Source organism: Abramis brama (genome assembly GCF_963993115.1).
Source record: "Abramis brama genome assembly, chromosome: 5".
NCBI classification, from domain to species: Eukaryota; Metazoa; Chordata; class Actinopteri; order Cypriniformes; family Leuciscidae; genus Abramis; species Abramis brama.
In genome coordinates this window covers 24,714,255-24,729,991 of record NC_139967.1, presented here as the reverse complement: position 1 = coordinate 24,729,991, position 15,737 = coordinate 24,714,255, and the positions used below count along the sequence as shown (strand labels likewise).

Below are 15,737 nucleotides of genomic sequence, written 5' to 3'. Positions count from 1 at the left end.
TGTGTGTTCATCCAAGTGGAGGAATCAGTTATGAAATGCGCCTCTCTCTCTGTGTGTGCAGCTGTGCGCACAGGTAACAGTGCGCGATACCGAATTAAATTATCTTGCCTCCCTCTTTTAGCACTGGAATGGTTTTTAAAATCAATTGAATATGTAAACTACCAAGACAAAACATGTGCAAAGAGAGAGACAGAGAGAGAGAGTGTGTGAAGTTTTGCCTACATTGTGAGGACCAGTTAGTCCCACAAATGTAATAAAGCCTGAAATTACCAACATTGTCAAGACCAGCCAACAAAGTTCATTTATTTATATAGCACCTTTCTTAAACTCAAGGTCGCTTTAAAGAGCCAACAAAACAAAAGAACCAACTGAAACAGGATAATTTAAGTAAATAAAGTGTTTAAGCAGGCTATAAGACCTTTTTTTAAGCAAAGTAAATTATAATAATATATATATATATTTAAAACTAGCGCAACCAAATAGTCTATAAAAGTTCTATAATTTACTGTCATGTCATTCCAAACCTGACTTTTCTTATGCAGAACAAAATTGAAAATATGTTAAGGAACGTTGGATACTTTTTTGGTGACCACTATCTTTTGTGTTCCACCGAGGGATGTTATGTTGAATGTTAATATTATTATTTTGTTTTCCAGATGAACTATCCCTTCAATAAACATACTAAATTATGTCTTAAATTAGAAAATTGTTAAAGTGTGAGAGTAAGGCTTATGTAACTTAAGTTTATGAGAACAAAATATCATTAGCTTAGTATAAAAGCAATAGAAGTCAATGTAAAGCCTAAAAACAATTACAAAAACAGCTTGTGTGATTATGTTCTGCTCTAGTTTTTTTTTTTTTTTTATGTTCTGCTTCTGCTACAGTTATTGAGGTATTATCCCGGTACCACCTGTCTCCATTGTAACTAGCTTATTCGGGAAGTTTGTCCCTGTTGTAGCACCGTAGCAATTGAGTCAAACAGTACAGGAAGACGGGAGTGAGAAAGTGCAGGGGAGGGGGGGAAATAAAGTGGCTGGAAAACAGAGTGTTGTGTATTCTTGCAGATGAGGGACGTCACAGCCCGAACACAGCAGAAGTAGGAATAGGATCATACCAACACAGGAGAGAGAAGTTCAATCTGACCCATGAAAACAAACGAGATTACAGCAAAAGGATAAAGTTTATTCCCGAGGCGACTCGTTCTAACAAATATCTTAATAATAATAATATTATGTAACGTTATGCATCGTGACGAGTAACTGCCAAAGGGTCCGGCCTGAAAACAAGGTGCTGTTTCTGATTTCCCGTTCTTCCCCCTTTCCTTCTCTTCAACAAATCGGCGGAGGTTTTGCGCACAACCGGGAGGTGCCGCTGACTGACATCAGGAGGGAATGAAAGTTTGCCAGGCGGGCGGAATTTTATTCGACGTAAACACTTCTTGTTTTTGACATCAGGACCGTGTATTTCAATCCGAGACACATTGTAGAGACTTTTAAAAACTGTGGACATTAACTGAGCCGAACAGTGACATCGAAATCCACACAGAATTCCCGTTTAAGGCGTGTGCGTGGGTTGCGCCGTAACATGACGGCTGTGGCAGATTGACGCGGATATCACGAGCGAGCGCCGCTGTTTTGGAGCTCGGCTTTTGACTTATCTTGAAGTTCTGCCTCTTTATTTACATATTTTGTGATTTATACTGCTCGTGTATATATTATTCTACTGCTTTGACTGAGGTAGGCTTGGCTTAACTTACGCAGTGCTGCCAAAATGAGTTTAGAGACGGAGTGCAGTGTGGCACATCTGATTCAAGCTCATGTAAATGTTGCCATGCAGTCTTTAGGATTATAGGCTCAACCTCAGCCTTTATCGTCGATAAATGTTCGCTAGGCATTTCGCGAACACTTGCATGAAGAACCGGATCACTTAGCCTTAAAGAACCCTTTGTTCTCCGATAAAGAAGAAATAAACATTTTATGGTCAGAAATCCTGCAGCTGTTGTCGGTTAAACTGGTCGCGGCGGGGACGAGCCAAATGTTTCTCCGGGGACCTCACAAGTTTTTCTGAACTGTCCATTGAAAGAAATATACTGATCAAATAAAAATACCGCTGTCGTAGCTGCAGTTTTGGAGTACATATTTTGAATTTCCTCCTGAATCGCTGTAAAAATGTCAGAAAACGCACCTACGCGGAGTCTGGATGACATCGACCTGGCCGCCCTGCGGGTGAGTGTGTGTGTGTGTGTGTTGTTCACCTGCCTGCACCTGCCAGAGGCCTTCACACCCAAACAAATCCATAACAGTATGATCTATGCCGATATTATGGGTTATGAGGAAAATATATACATAACGAGTTTTTAATAACGATCTTAAAGGTTTACTAGCTCGTGATTGATTATTTCCTGCGAGCAGGTGAGTCTTGGGCCTGTATTGTGTAATAAAATAATCAAGGCCTGGAGTGTTTATTTATTTCTGTGTGTGTGTGTGTAAGTCTAGGTCTCTCTCTCTCACACACACACACACACACGTACATTTGTGGTTTGGGAGGGCCTAGTTTGCAAATAAGTGTTGACACTGAATATGCTTCCTCTGTAATCTTAGAATATCTCCCTTGTTGAATGGGGAATGCCCTGCAAAACATTAGTGTAACTTTACATTTAGGCCATAACTCACCATGTTTACTTACAATACAAATGTAAAGGAATGATTCAGTGGACTGTCTGTTTTTTTGTTTGTTTGTTTTTTAAATGGCTTGGCTTCTTAGTTTTTTTAAAACAAAAACTCACCATTCCCTACTGACCAGATGCTGGAAAGTCTCAGTTAATGGATACATTTGATATGTTTACAGCAACGATTGAGTCCATTTTGTGAGGGGAGAAAATGAGTTGCCCACGTAGTATGGAGAAGTGGGCAGATTATTTTCTTGACATTAATCCAGACTTTATGGCAAGAAGATGATAATCCTTCACCAAAGTATAATTTAGCAGGAAACCAGCTAAAATACCATTTTAGCAACAAATTACCTATGCACTCTGTCAGTAACGGTCAGTAAGATTTTGGAATATTTTTCAAAGAATTCTCTCATGTTCACCAAGGCTGCATTTATTTAATCAGAAATACATTGAAACTCGAATATTGTGAAATATGCCTACTATTTATTTAATATAAAACTAAATGCTTTTTTTTTGCAGGATTTTGTGATGAATATAAATCTTTGTAACATTAATGAATTTACTGTCACATTGGCTCAATTTAATGCATCTTTGCTGAATGAAAAGTATTAATTTATTTAAAAAAAAATCTTACTGACCCCAAACCTATGCACTGTGCACATTAGCCTTAGAATAGCTGGCATATTATGTTGTATACTAGAATAGACTGTGTGTATTTAATGTGCAAGCAGAAGGCTAATCTAGTCATCTAGCTTAGAGGTATGTTAGCAGGTGGCTAATCCAGTGTCTTAGGGCTAATTATGATCACTAATTAGGTGAATACCAGCATATAGATAAGGTAACATGTCAATCTGAAAATAAAAATCATTTTACTTTTAGTATAATTTTTATGTGCTTTTGTCATTTTTATTGTATTACTATTTAGGTTTAAATTATTTATTTTTCCATTTCAGTTTTAGGCTAGTTTTTATTTCCAATTGATTATTATTCAACTTAAAAGTATTTCACTTAGTTTTCAATTAGTTTTCATTAAAATGTCATGCAGTAAATCTATGCCAGACTTCTCCAATCATTTAGTTGGTTGCCAAAGTAAAATTTCAAATTTTTAAAGTTTTTTTATTTTTTATTTAATATTTATATATATTTTTCTTCAATTAACAAAAATGTTTTTAATAGTTTGTCGAGGTATGCGTCCTTCCTAAACAACTGCTTTGGACTGGACATAAACACGACAGGGCTCCATCCTTTTGACACTTCAGCAGTTACGTGTGTTAGTGCAGTTGTGAATATGCCATAAACGTTAGACCTCTGGCCATAACTCTATATCTCTTGTGTGTTGGTACAGTGAGTTCCTGGGCACGGCTCTCCCAGGGCGTGATGTGTGTGATATTGCCCCTAGAGAGAGAGAGAGAGAGAAAGAGCACGATGATTCACTTAAGCTCATTGTTTGATAGCTGTCCTATATAACACCCACATACAGCGTAGATGCACATTTAGGCGAGCATAACACATTTAGACTATCTCAAGAGTTCTGCCTTGCATGTGGCCCTCTAGCTATAATCGCACACGGCCGAGGTGGTTTGTAGTTTCATTGTATTGTTTTTGAACTTGAGAGCAACCTGCTCTCAAGTTCACCTGTGGTCATCTCAGTTTCAGTTCTTGTAAGGATCACTTTTAAATAACATTGACTTGCCAGAGCATCAAACTTGGCACAGAAGCAGCTGAAGTTATTTGCTGGCTCCTAAATTTTGTAAAGTCATGTATTTAAATTGGTCTATTATTGCATAACGTAGACTGTAAAAAAAGATGGACGACGCACCTTCATTCTTTATCATTGTAGAAAAGTGAAGCCGCCAATGTCCCAGTGTTGCACTGATTCGGTACCCGAGTCTGCGCAGTAGTGAGAGTGGACAAGTATGAAGTGGAGCCGAGGTATCAAGGCCCCTCCCACACTCCCGCAGAATCAGTTAGTACAGTTTACTGCAGAACAACTCATGTCAGTGTGAAATAAACAGTTATGGAAATGTAGAAATTAAAGCTCCAAACTCCTCCTGAAAATCCTGAAAAAAAGTCTGTTGGTGCTTCAGTGGCTACTTCGCTCAGAGAATCATGACGTGTCACTCCCGTTTTTACAACATCAAATAACTAACTAAAACCAAACTACCTAAAATGACAGAAACGATCTTTGAAAAAAAAAAAAAATTGAAGTGTAAATTGATTTAGTTTGTCTCATAGGCCATTAGACTACATGAAGAGGGTGGGTTTATGACCTATACAGGGCCCAACCACCTGGGGGCAATCAAAACGTTTTGGCTTCACTTTTCAGGACATGTGCGGCATCATTTTTACATAATCATAATAGCAGCCTATTTGACAGTTGGGTTGTTTATGTAAATGCGACATAAATGCTAATGATATCTTAACAGAAACCAAAATATCAAATAGTAGTGACATAAGATATTGGTTAAACACAAACTAATGAATATGTATGTCATGATGACTAGAATTCTGCTATACTGTACCTTACAAAATGTAACAGAAGCTTGTTATTGACTGATCAAAATAAACCAGCTGAAGTACACGTGCCTAAAGCCAGATGTTTGCCATACATTGGCAAGGAGAGAATATTTATTAATGTTTGTTGGTATCTGTATTCATGAGGTTGCAGGTTAATGATGTAACTTGATCTAGTGATGCTTAAATATTGATAACCGTAGGCTGGCTCTGATGGGTATTACTTTAGTGTCTAATGGCTTCATCTTCCTGTCAGATAACTGCATGCTGTTCTGAATATTTCCAATAGTTGTTTTTGTTTTCCAACCTTAAAGGGGGAGTTCACCCAAAAATAAAAATGTTATATGTGAATAAAAGCCTAAATTCAATCTGTTCATCATATAAAGCGATCATTTCCATTTAGAAAATTTGGACTAAACCACTAAACAATTTTTTTTAATGCTGGCTAAACATAGGCTACTGATGATGTCTGTCACCCATCGCGATGGACGATGGTATCGTGTATCGGCCCAACCCTAATCTAAGCTATTTTTTCAAATTAAATTATATTGAACCAACTTCATTCCAGGTCAATGCTATCTCAATGATTAATAAAACTGTCAGTCAAACAGATAGGCAGGCATAATTTGTCAGTTCAGTTGTTAATTCAACAACTGTTCCAAACCAATTTGGCAAAAAAAAAACAAAAAAAACATAACTATATAAAATCATATAACTATATAAAACTATAACAAAACCAGGTGTCGAGAGTGTGTGCATCTTTTTCCATTAAGTACATTTCTCACGTGTTGCCAAGGATTGACGTGATGTCACCATCCGGAGCAGAAGGTGGTGGGAATGCACCAAAAAGCTGGTTGTAGGGCCCTATAAAATCCGTTTTATTTTTTCCCACATTCCAAATTCACTTTTTTTCTGTGTTCATTTTTCTGGACTCCCATTTTAATGGTTAAATTAAATTATAGTAATCAAAAAGCATGTGTAATTAATTGAAATCATGAAACGTATACAATTGAACAATTTATAAAAATTTATTTTAAAAAAATTACATTTTTAGGCCATCTTTTTTTTATTCCATTTTACTGGTTTAAACTGTAATGACCAATTATTTAAAATGTAGGCCTAATGATTTAAGCAAAACTTTCTTCAAAGGTTAAACCTTTTATATTGACGGGTTGCCGAGTAGACCTTTGAGTCTCTGTGTTTTTATAATATGACGATGGTTTTTCTCAAATCAAGCTAAAATGCGGCTAAAGTGACGCTCAGAGCAGCTGTGTAGATGAAGTTCATCCATTAATGTCCTCATATAGGCTGAAAACATCGCAAGCGTCATGCGTGCTTCAGTGAGTGTGTGGTAAATGAATCCCTGTGTCTGCGTCATTCATTCACAGAGATGCTCAGAACATGCATGATTCCTTTTTAAAAGGTCTTTATGCGGTTTAATGTGCACAGACACTAGTCTGTATCGCGATTTGAAGTTTACTGACCTACATTTCATCCAAGATCTGACAAATTCCGTGAAATTCCGCGTTATACAGTAAATTACGCTTTTATGCCTGGATTCCACGTTTCCTTGCGTGTTTTTTGCAAACAGTTTATAGTTTCCAAACACCGTAAAACACGAAGAAGTCGTCACTGTCTCTTACTGATCCAGCATCAGTGATACTTAGCAGTTGTATTTCCGATTTCAGCTTGAGCTTTAGAAACGCTTGGGAAAATGTAGCTTGTGTGGATGCTACCGCACTACTTGATCAAAAAGAGAGCTTCGCTACTGAACAGCTATTTGATTCAGAAAACAGCAACGGCTACCACTACGCTACTGAGAAATGTAGTTAAACTAGTAGTGCCCGACACGGCGAAGTAGTCTAGCTGTGATAACTTTACCCGTAGCTATTAAATTTTACTTTTTCGAACATTACCTTTTATGCTGTGTGTAGCTGTAAAAGTCGCAAAGTTTTAAAGATCAAAGTGCACTACAAATAAAGTAACTGTCTCCTAAAAGAAAGAATTGATTCTGAACTGCCTAAACAAGTCGTCAGCAATTCCAGTCTCACTTCCTGTTACATACCTACGGAACAATGTACAAATTTGCAGAATTCCAATTTCATTGGCTGCCCGCGAACAATGTCTCCTTTGACCTTCCCTCAAACACTGTGTTTGTAGCTGAGGCCTGGAAGAGTTTGATTTGTTTTGTCGAGAAGATGCTATTTTCAGCACTGCGAATCCTCTTTGCACTTATCAAGTGCTGAGGAAGACTCCGGAGCTGAAATTCAGATATGGTAAAAGGTGTTTCATTTCTGTCACACGCTGCAAGCGGTAGACCAATCATAACAGACCTGGCTGGGTATACTTGCAGAAAAAAGTGGTTTAGAGAGACTGAATCTTTGAACAAACTGTAATTTGCAATTTTGGTTACACTTTATTTTAAGGTGTCATTGTTACAGTGTAATTATATATGAGTGATATTAAACATGTACTTATTATAGGGTTAGGGTAGGATTAGGATTTGGTTGAGGGTTAGTTGCATGTAATTATGCATAATTTACTGTTATTACTATGGTAAGTACATGTAACATATTTAACAAGGACACTGTAAAATAAAAGTGTTACCGCAATTTTTTTCAAAGGGGTTTAGTAGTCTAATTTGCTCAACTTTTATGAGAGCATCATTTCTCTGTTAGCATGGCAATTTAAATATCAATTTTTTTATTTTTTTTATTTCATTTTTAAATTTGATTTGATGTTTTTTCTGTATGTTTTAAATGTTTTTTTCAGTGAACATTTACATATATTGGCACATATTTCCATTGGCACATTGCAGTTTATGTGCTGTCCTGTTACTCATCACACATGCATGGACATACACTGGCTCATTTGGAAGATTTACCCTGCTTTTTATTTTATTTTAAATTCTGTTGTTTCACAATTTTTTAAAAGCCACAGGCAAACTTCACCCCTGTATTCTCCAGGGAAAGCCTTATTATATGTTTATCATCTTATTCATCGGCTCATTTATTAATTTCCCTGCGTATGTGTCATCTGAGACCGATGCTCTCTCTAGAGTATAGACTAATTTCCTTTGATCTTTGTAAACTCAGTTTGAATATTATAAGGACACTAAAATATAGGTTTGATATGATGTGCTATTTTATGTTATAAATGTTAATTTTTTTAATCCTGTTTGTGTCTGTTCTCATTTCCATTCGCCCTCTTACTGATGTTTCACATAAGAGCATGTTGCTCACTTACAGCTCACCACTCCAGATCTCTTTAAGAGAGGGAGAGAGGAAAAGATAAAAAGGAGATGAAGAGAGTGAGAGAGGAAAAAGATTGCAGTTATTGGAGGCAGATGAGAGCGAGATGATCATGGTGTGTATATGTGTGTGAGAGCTAGGAAGAACGTTAGCCTTGTCCACCCACAGAGCTGTACCGAGGCCATATTGAATCACGCACTGTGTGTGTGTGTGTGTGTGTGCGCGCTGCGCTGGCTGTTTTTAACCCTCTACTCATTCTAGTTTTTGGCTGCGCTCCCCAGCTGAAGCCACACATAAGATGTACATAAAGCTGCTTGAGAGTTGCATAATGGGTCTTAATACACGACAATGCAGCATCAGCTCCTGTTTTAAACCTTGGGGTTTGTAAAAGCATGACGCTTTGTCTTGTTCTCAATGGCTGAGCAGGTAATGGTTCTGTCATTGCCATCCTGAGCCAGAAGGGAGCTGCTCGTCTAAGAGAGAAAAATGATCTCCAAAAATAAGCTTGATTTAGGCCATGAAATATTTTCTTTCCTGGTCATCGTAGACTTAGTTCAGATCGTGTAGTTTGGATATTTTACACTGAGAGTGACAATAAGAAAGTACAGAGAGTGAAGTTCTGACTTATAAGGTTCAAAACACACCCAGTGCAAGTTACAAATGCAGACACTTCTAGCTATGCTAGCTCTATTTCATGCATACTGAAATGCCCGACCACAATTTATCAATTCTCAGCATTGCCACAAGGGGAGCCATAACTATATTAGCATAAAATATAAGGGAAAAAATCTGCCGTTTCATCAAGAATTTATTGATTCTGATTTGTCTTAAATATCCTGGTTACTTAACAGTTTCATTAACCGTTCTTTTAATGAAATTATGTTTCAAAAATGTAAGACAGTTCTTGAGAAAAGGTTAAAACCGTTAATACCAATTGTTAGATTTGATTTATATCACCTCTAAAAAGATGTGAAAAGTCAATATGTAACTATTTATTGACTTTAAATTAAATAAAATCTAATAACTGGTCTTAACTGTAAATAAAAACAACAACACTAAAATACCAAATGGAGAACAGTTTCTTTTTTTTAATGGCACAGAATTAATTAACTCTATGTACCTCTACCTTCCTCTGAGGTTTGCTTTGCCAACGTAAGAGCGCATATAAAAGAATGTTCAACCATGTTGGTCAAATTCTGGCATCTGCGTTCACATTCCTGAGTAAAGGATGTTTCTGGCCTAAGCCTCTAAGGTATTTTCTGGGGTCTTAATGTCATTGGACTGAAGTACGTAAATCCAAATGAATTTCCCTCTACAGTCTTTATTTTAGGGGTTTGCATGATTGTAGGATTTCACAATCTTAATTTTTTTTTTCTCTCCGTCAGGACCCAGCAGGAATCTTTGAGCTGGTGGAAGTCGTGGGCAACGGCACCTACGGACAAGTGTACAAGGTGAGATACAGATGGAGGGCAGGAGAAAGAGGGATGGCGATATTTGTTAGGAGTAAATGCTGTCCTATTGTTACTCAGCAATCTTAGATGACCTCTCGAATGATATGTACCATCATGTGTGTTTGAGTGCGAGAGTGAAGATGGATTGAGTGGTTGCTGGTATACATGAGTAACAGAGGACAGAAGTTGTTTAAAGCAGTTGTGTTCATGTGTACGTGAGGGCATGTGTGGGAATGTCATTGCAACTCTCAGCGTGGTGCAATAACACAGAGTACCTCAGATCACTGCAGCTGTGCTCAGACCTGTCAATACTCGCCGTTGAGATGAAGACGCCTGGATGAGGGGAGGAAGCTGACAGAGCCGAATGAATGGAGAACAGAATGAATGCAGATAAATTCAGTGGTTAAAGCTAAATTGTGTAATTTCTGTACTATTAGTGCCACCAAACAGAATTTGGAAAGTAACTGTGGATTTCAAACAGATTTCTTTAACCCTCCTCATCTACAATTAGTCAGTCAAACATATAGTCCAGTGATACTGTTTCGGGTTAGTCAGGTATGTTTACACTTTTTGGATAAATTGGTCTACAAATGGCTTTCTTATAGTCTGCATATTAAGCTGGGATAGGAGTGAGTATTTTAACATAAAAAAAAAAATACATTCTTCATTTTTAAGGAACCACATGACATGTAGTGTGTAGTAAGTCATTATACTTGCAGACTCATAGTGATTTTAACCCTAAAGGCCTCTGTAATTATTGCAATATATGGCATAAGCGGCCTTTAAAGAGTGTGTAGGGTGTAATTTGTACTTCAGGCTGTATTGTTTGGAAAATGTGTCGTTTATAGACTGTAGTGAGGATATAGTTTATGTCATGTTTAATGAGTGTGTACTGTAGTTTATAAAGGAATGTGGTATGAATGTGTTTAGCTTTTGGATTGACAGTGATGTGGTGTTTATCTAGCTTAGTTTTAGTGTTGTGTTTAATAATGTAGTTTGTAGACTAGTGTATACTATGTGTCTTCCCGTGTTATTTCTCAAAGTACTATGGTTTTAGCACAATCATTTTGAAAGGGTAATTATATGCAAATTAGAACAAGGTGGTGAACAATAGACGTACAGTCCGCAATATGTTATATATTAATATACCTTTTTTTTGGATTTGATCATTTGTCGAGCCAAAAAAAAGTTTGTGGTATGTAAGATTTTTTTGAAAGATGTCTTTTATACTCGCCAAGTCATTCATTTTTTTTTAAATCAAAAATACAAACAGTGATTTTGTAAAATATTATTACAATTTAAAATAACTGTTTCTATTTTAATATATTTTAAACTGTAATTTATTCAGCAAAGCTGAACTTCCAGCAGCCATTACTCCAGTATTCGATGTCACATGATCCTTCAGAAATCAATATGCTGATTGTGGTGCTTCAGCATTTTTTTTTTTTGATGAATAGAAAGTTCAATGAACAGCATTTATTTGAAATATAAATAATTTGTAACATTACAAATTCCTTTGCTGTCAATTGTGATCAATTTAATTCACCCTTGTTGAATAAAAGTATCCATTTCTTTAAAAAAAAGAAAGAAATTACCCCACACTCGTGAATGCCAGTGTATTTTTGTCAGTTTTCATCATACTTCTATGCCTTACTGCCTCATTTTTGCTCATGTAAAATTAAATATGGTGGTATCTACTCTGATTATGGTGTATTAACAAATAAAGTTAGTAAATTAGCCATTTCTATGCTACTTGCTATTGAAATTCTTTCTGTCTCAGGGTCGTCATGTAAAGACGGGCCAGCTGGCGGCCATAAAGGTCATGGATGTGACTGAGGAAGAGGAGGAGGAGATTAAAGCTGAGATCAACATGCTGAAGAAGTACAGTCACCATAGAAACATTGCCACCTACTACGGAGCTTTCGTGAAGAAGAGCCCGCCCGGACACGATGACCAGCTCTGGGTCTGTGCTTCCTCAGACTTCTGAACCTGATTGACTCCTGACGTTATAACTGATCTCATAACTGCTCAAATTCTTGCATCATGACACTGTGATCAGATACATCTATAGTCTGCCGTTAACTGAAATGGTTTAGCATGAAAAATATATATTTCTTGGTCATGGACCTTGTTGATTTGGATAACAATGGCTTGTATCAGCTTGCAGTTTCATATATGTACATATATGTGTGTTTTTGTTCAGCTGGTGATGGAGTTTTGTGGTGCCGGCTCAGTGACAGACTTGGTGAAGAACACAAAGGGCAACTCTCTGAAAGAAGACTGGATCGCTTATATCTGCAGAGAGATACTGAGAGTAAGACTCTTAAAGTCACCATGAAATCAAAATTGACAATTCGTAGTGCAGTGTTTATTATGAATGATTTATCTGTGTGCATCATTTCTTTTTCTTCATTCACGTGCCTTCGTAGTCTTTAAACAAAAACTTTAACCCCTCCCTCTCGCAATGACATCTCTTTACTGATGGCATGTGTGCCTGCAAGTGTGTGGGACAATAATGCATCCCTTCCAGCAAACTGCATGTCGCAACATAGAAAAAAAGATGATCTCAATTTTCGTTTCATGCTGACTTTAATAATACACATTACATGCCTGATACATGGTGCCTAACTGCAGCCTTACTTGAGTACTTGAATTGTATATGTAATGTTACTGTAAAAGCAATGTTACTGTAAAAACTGTAATTGTAAAAGCAAGTAAACGCTGTCTCTCTGTTCCTTAGGGTCTGTCTCACCTCCATGCTCATAAAGTCATCCACAGAGACATCAAGGGACAGAATGTACTGCTTACAGAGAACGCAGAGGTTAAACTTGGTGAGTGGGATATTTGTTTGACAAAAAAAAAAAAACAGACTAGCTCAGTAACTGTGATATTTGATTTGTGTAGCCCAGTTTTGTATGTTTGAGTGTGTGTTGTCTTGCCCATATCCTGTCTGATTAGAGAACATCTTTTAACAACTAGAGCAAAGAACTGAAGCTCATTAATATAGGCCTGACACCACGACAAAAATATCTTCACACACCGCAACCCGAGGGAGAGTGTGGCTTAAGTGGAAAAGTGTGTGTGTATGAGAAGGAAGGAATTAGCATAGATGAATATAAACACTTTAAGATTCACTTTAATATAAAGACTTTAAAAGCAAAACGTGTCGTGTAATATTACAGACCCTAATTGCTTCCTCTTTCCTCACTCTTTCTGTAGTGGATTTTGGGGTGAGTGCACAGTTGGATCGTACAGTCGGCAGAAGAAACACTTTCATTGGCACTCCGTACTGGATGGCCCCAGAAGTCATCGCCTGTGATGAGAATCCTGACTCCACCTATGATTACAGGGTAAAATGAGCTTCTGACTGTTGATGTACACCAGTGTTTCTCAACCAAAAGTGGGTCGCAAGACCGTTTTGAGTAGGTTGGATGTGTGCAGTCAAAGAAACAACAGACTTTTTATCCATGTTTAATTCTATGTTTTTCTGATGCGAGACTTTTATTTTGAAAGATGTTCATGAAAGCTGTTGAAATTTCTCTACAAAATCTTATTGACCTCAAACCTTTTGACAGTATTATACATCTGTGTGTGGGCCACATTGTCTTTGTTTTAAAAGGTACATCAGGCATTTTTTTATCTTAAGAAACAATTGGTACTTTTGACAAATATATTTTACAATAAGTTTAACAGACAGATCTAGAATTAGCTGCATAAGAGGGTCTTCTTTCATGGTGGCTGCCAGCTTGAGATCACATAAAGCCCTGTTATCATATGCTGATGATACCAATACTGACGCCTCTATCACAAGGAGAGGGTTTTGTGAATTCTGATGATAAAATGGGGATGTTTAATTATATCAATTAAACATTATAAAGTCATTATCAACATTTAAATGGGACTAATTGTTTGTTTTCTGTTTAACAAGAATAATACAATATTGTCAATCAACAACTCGTGAGATTTAAAGCAATATTAATTCCCTTAAAAACCTGTCTACAGAAAATACACGTGACATTTAGCTTGGTAATTATTCAGTGAAGTGATACTGAATACTACACTTTTCTCTGTTTGGTTTGAATGGCTATAGCATTGTCTGTGTGGAGAAATGGTTCCTCTAAGTCTAAACTACTGTTTGTTGGGAAAGTTCTTTGTTTTTCACCTTTTAGCTCATGATACACGTTAATGTATAGTACATAACCAATAAACAATGCAATTATTATTAATGTTTTTTTCTTTAAACTGGATTTATTTTTATGTGAGGATCCTGTTAATACACATTAGTATTGGTAGTATGAATTTGTCCATTTCAGTCCACCCATCCCTATTATTGCACCCCTTGTATTGATTGATTGTGTGTGACTTTGCCTGAATAAAATGACCTTTTTTAATTTTTTATTTTACAACAGAGTGATATCTGGTCTCTGGGAATCACCGCTATAGAGATGGCTGAAGGAGCACCTCGTAAGTACACTGTCTGTGTGTTTACAGATGCAGATTACAATGTGGATCCAGACGTTAATATGAACAAAATAACTATCAGTCCCTCGTAGCAGCAGTATGACACTCACATTACAATCGCAATTGCAGCTCCTGTTTTTAAGTGAATATTCAAAAAAGGGTTGAATATGTGAGATGCACAGTTACTGCTTTCACTTTACCCCTCACATACTCTGGTCTGAAATGCAAATGGGGTGACGTATGGTATAACGTTCTGTTTCTTACAAGCACAGTTATCGTCTTCTGCATTGAACGCTCAAGCTATTTAGAGTCGGGTGGATTCTGATGGGCTGTCAAATTCTTATCGTTCATCAGCTGGAAAAAACGTTCTGAAAAAGATCCAAATGATATCGTTCTTCTGTTGTTATCATTATATTTATTGTGTGGACTTTCCTATTCTCATAGAATTAAAATTATTATTATTATAGTTTTCATTATAGTTAACATCCTTAGTGTAAATGGGCCTTAAAGATGATGTGCTTTTTTCTTAAATTTTTCAAAAATATTCTATTTAAAACATTTCACATTTTACAAACCAAGCAAACAGTAATACTAAACGTCCCTCTTTCCAATACCTGTTATGCCAGTTGAACAAAAGAAGTAATAGAGTAACAGAGGTCGATCTGTACTCCATTGTCATAACTTATGCAGCACAACACTTAGTCATATTCTCTCTCTCTTACACGCTCAGACAGACACCGTGTAGCAGCGGCCCTGTCACCGCTCTACTTTCGTTCATGAATTGTTGTCACCTCTTGAATCAGTTAGTTTGTTAAATGGGCACATAGGTGAAAGAGTCTTTTATCAGCGTGTTTGATCTCTGTGCTCTTTCCCTCAGCGTTGTGTGACATGCATCCCATGCGAGCTTTGTTCCTTATCCCACGGAACCCTCCTCCTAAACTGAAGTCCAAGAAATGGTGAGGACACGCTGTTTCAGCTGTTATTTTAAGATCAAGCTATATTTTCCTTCTTCCTTCCCTCCCTTTTTTCCCCTCATCTATATATACATGCACTGCATACTAAGTTATGATCGCTGCCATCCATATAGGTTCTCTTTTTGTATGTGGTTTCCTCGTTTTTCAGGCAGGAGTTGCAGCGTTTGCTTTCACACCTTTATACACCTTTTACACATATAGAGTGCAGTTGCATGACGAAAAATGAGTTCTCTTTCTACCTTCATTTCATCTATGTTTTTATCTTTTCTTCCTGTTGGTTGCAGTTGTCATATATTGGCATGCCGTGCTATAGTTTTCAGATTGGAGTTATTTTGGTACTTCTGGTCAGAGCCCTGCCCTTGAACAGCTGGTTATAGAAGTAGAGATGGAGCATTTGTTGGGTTTGAATAAAAAA

The 15,737-nt window shown here is 37.0% G+C and overlaps 1 protein-coding gene across 5 annotated transcripts in view; it reads left to right on the top strand.

The window, feature by feature from the left end:
• The first annotated feature begins 1,060 nt into the window (after positions 1–1,060).
• The window catches only part of mink1 (misshapen-like kinase 1), a 40,769-nt gene continuing 26,092 nt past the window's right edge, over positions 1,061–15,737 (top strand). For all 5 annotated transcript variants that reach the window (XM_084113280.1, XM_084113282.1, XM_084113281.1 and 2 more), the window contains exons 1-8: positions 1,061–2,225; positions 9,822–9,887; positions 11,668–11,850; positions 12,091–12,201; positions 12,628–12,718; positions 13,107–13,237; positions 14,297–14,351; positions 15,226–15,304. In XM_084113280.1, coding sequence (XP_083969406.1) covers positions 2,169–2,225; positions 9,822–9,887; positions 11,668–11,850; positions 12,091–12,201; positions 12,628–12,718; positions 13,107–13,237; positions 14,297–14,351; positions 15,226–15,304 — 773 coding nt within the window. In that variant the 5' untranslated portion in view covers positions 1,061–2,168. The remainder of the gene's footprint in view (positions 2,226–9,821; positions 9,888–11,667; positions 11,851–12,090; positions 12,202–12,627; positions 12,719–13,106; positions 13,238–14,296; positions 14,352–15,225; positions 15,305–15,737) is intronic.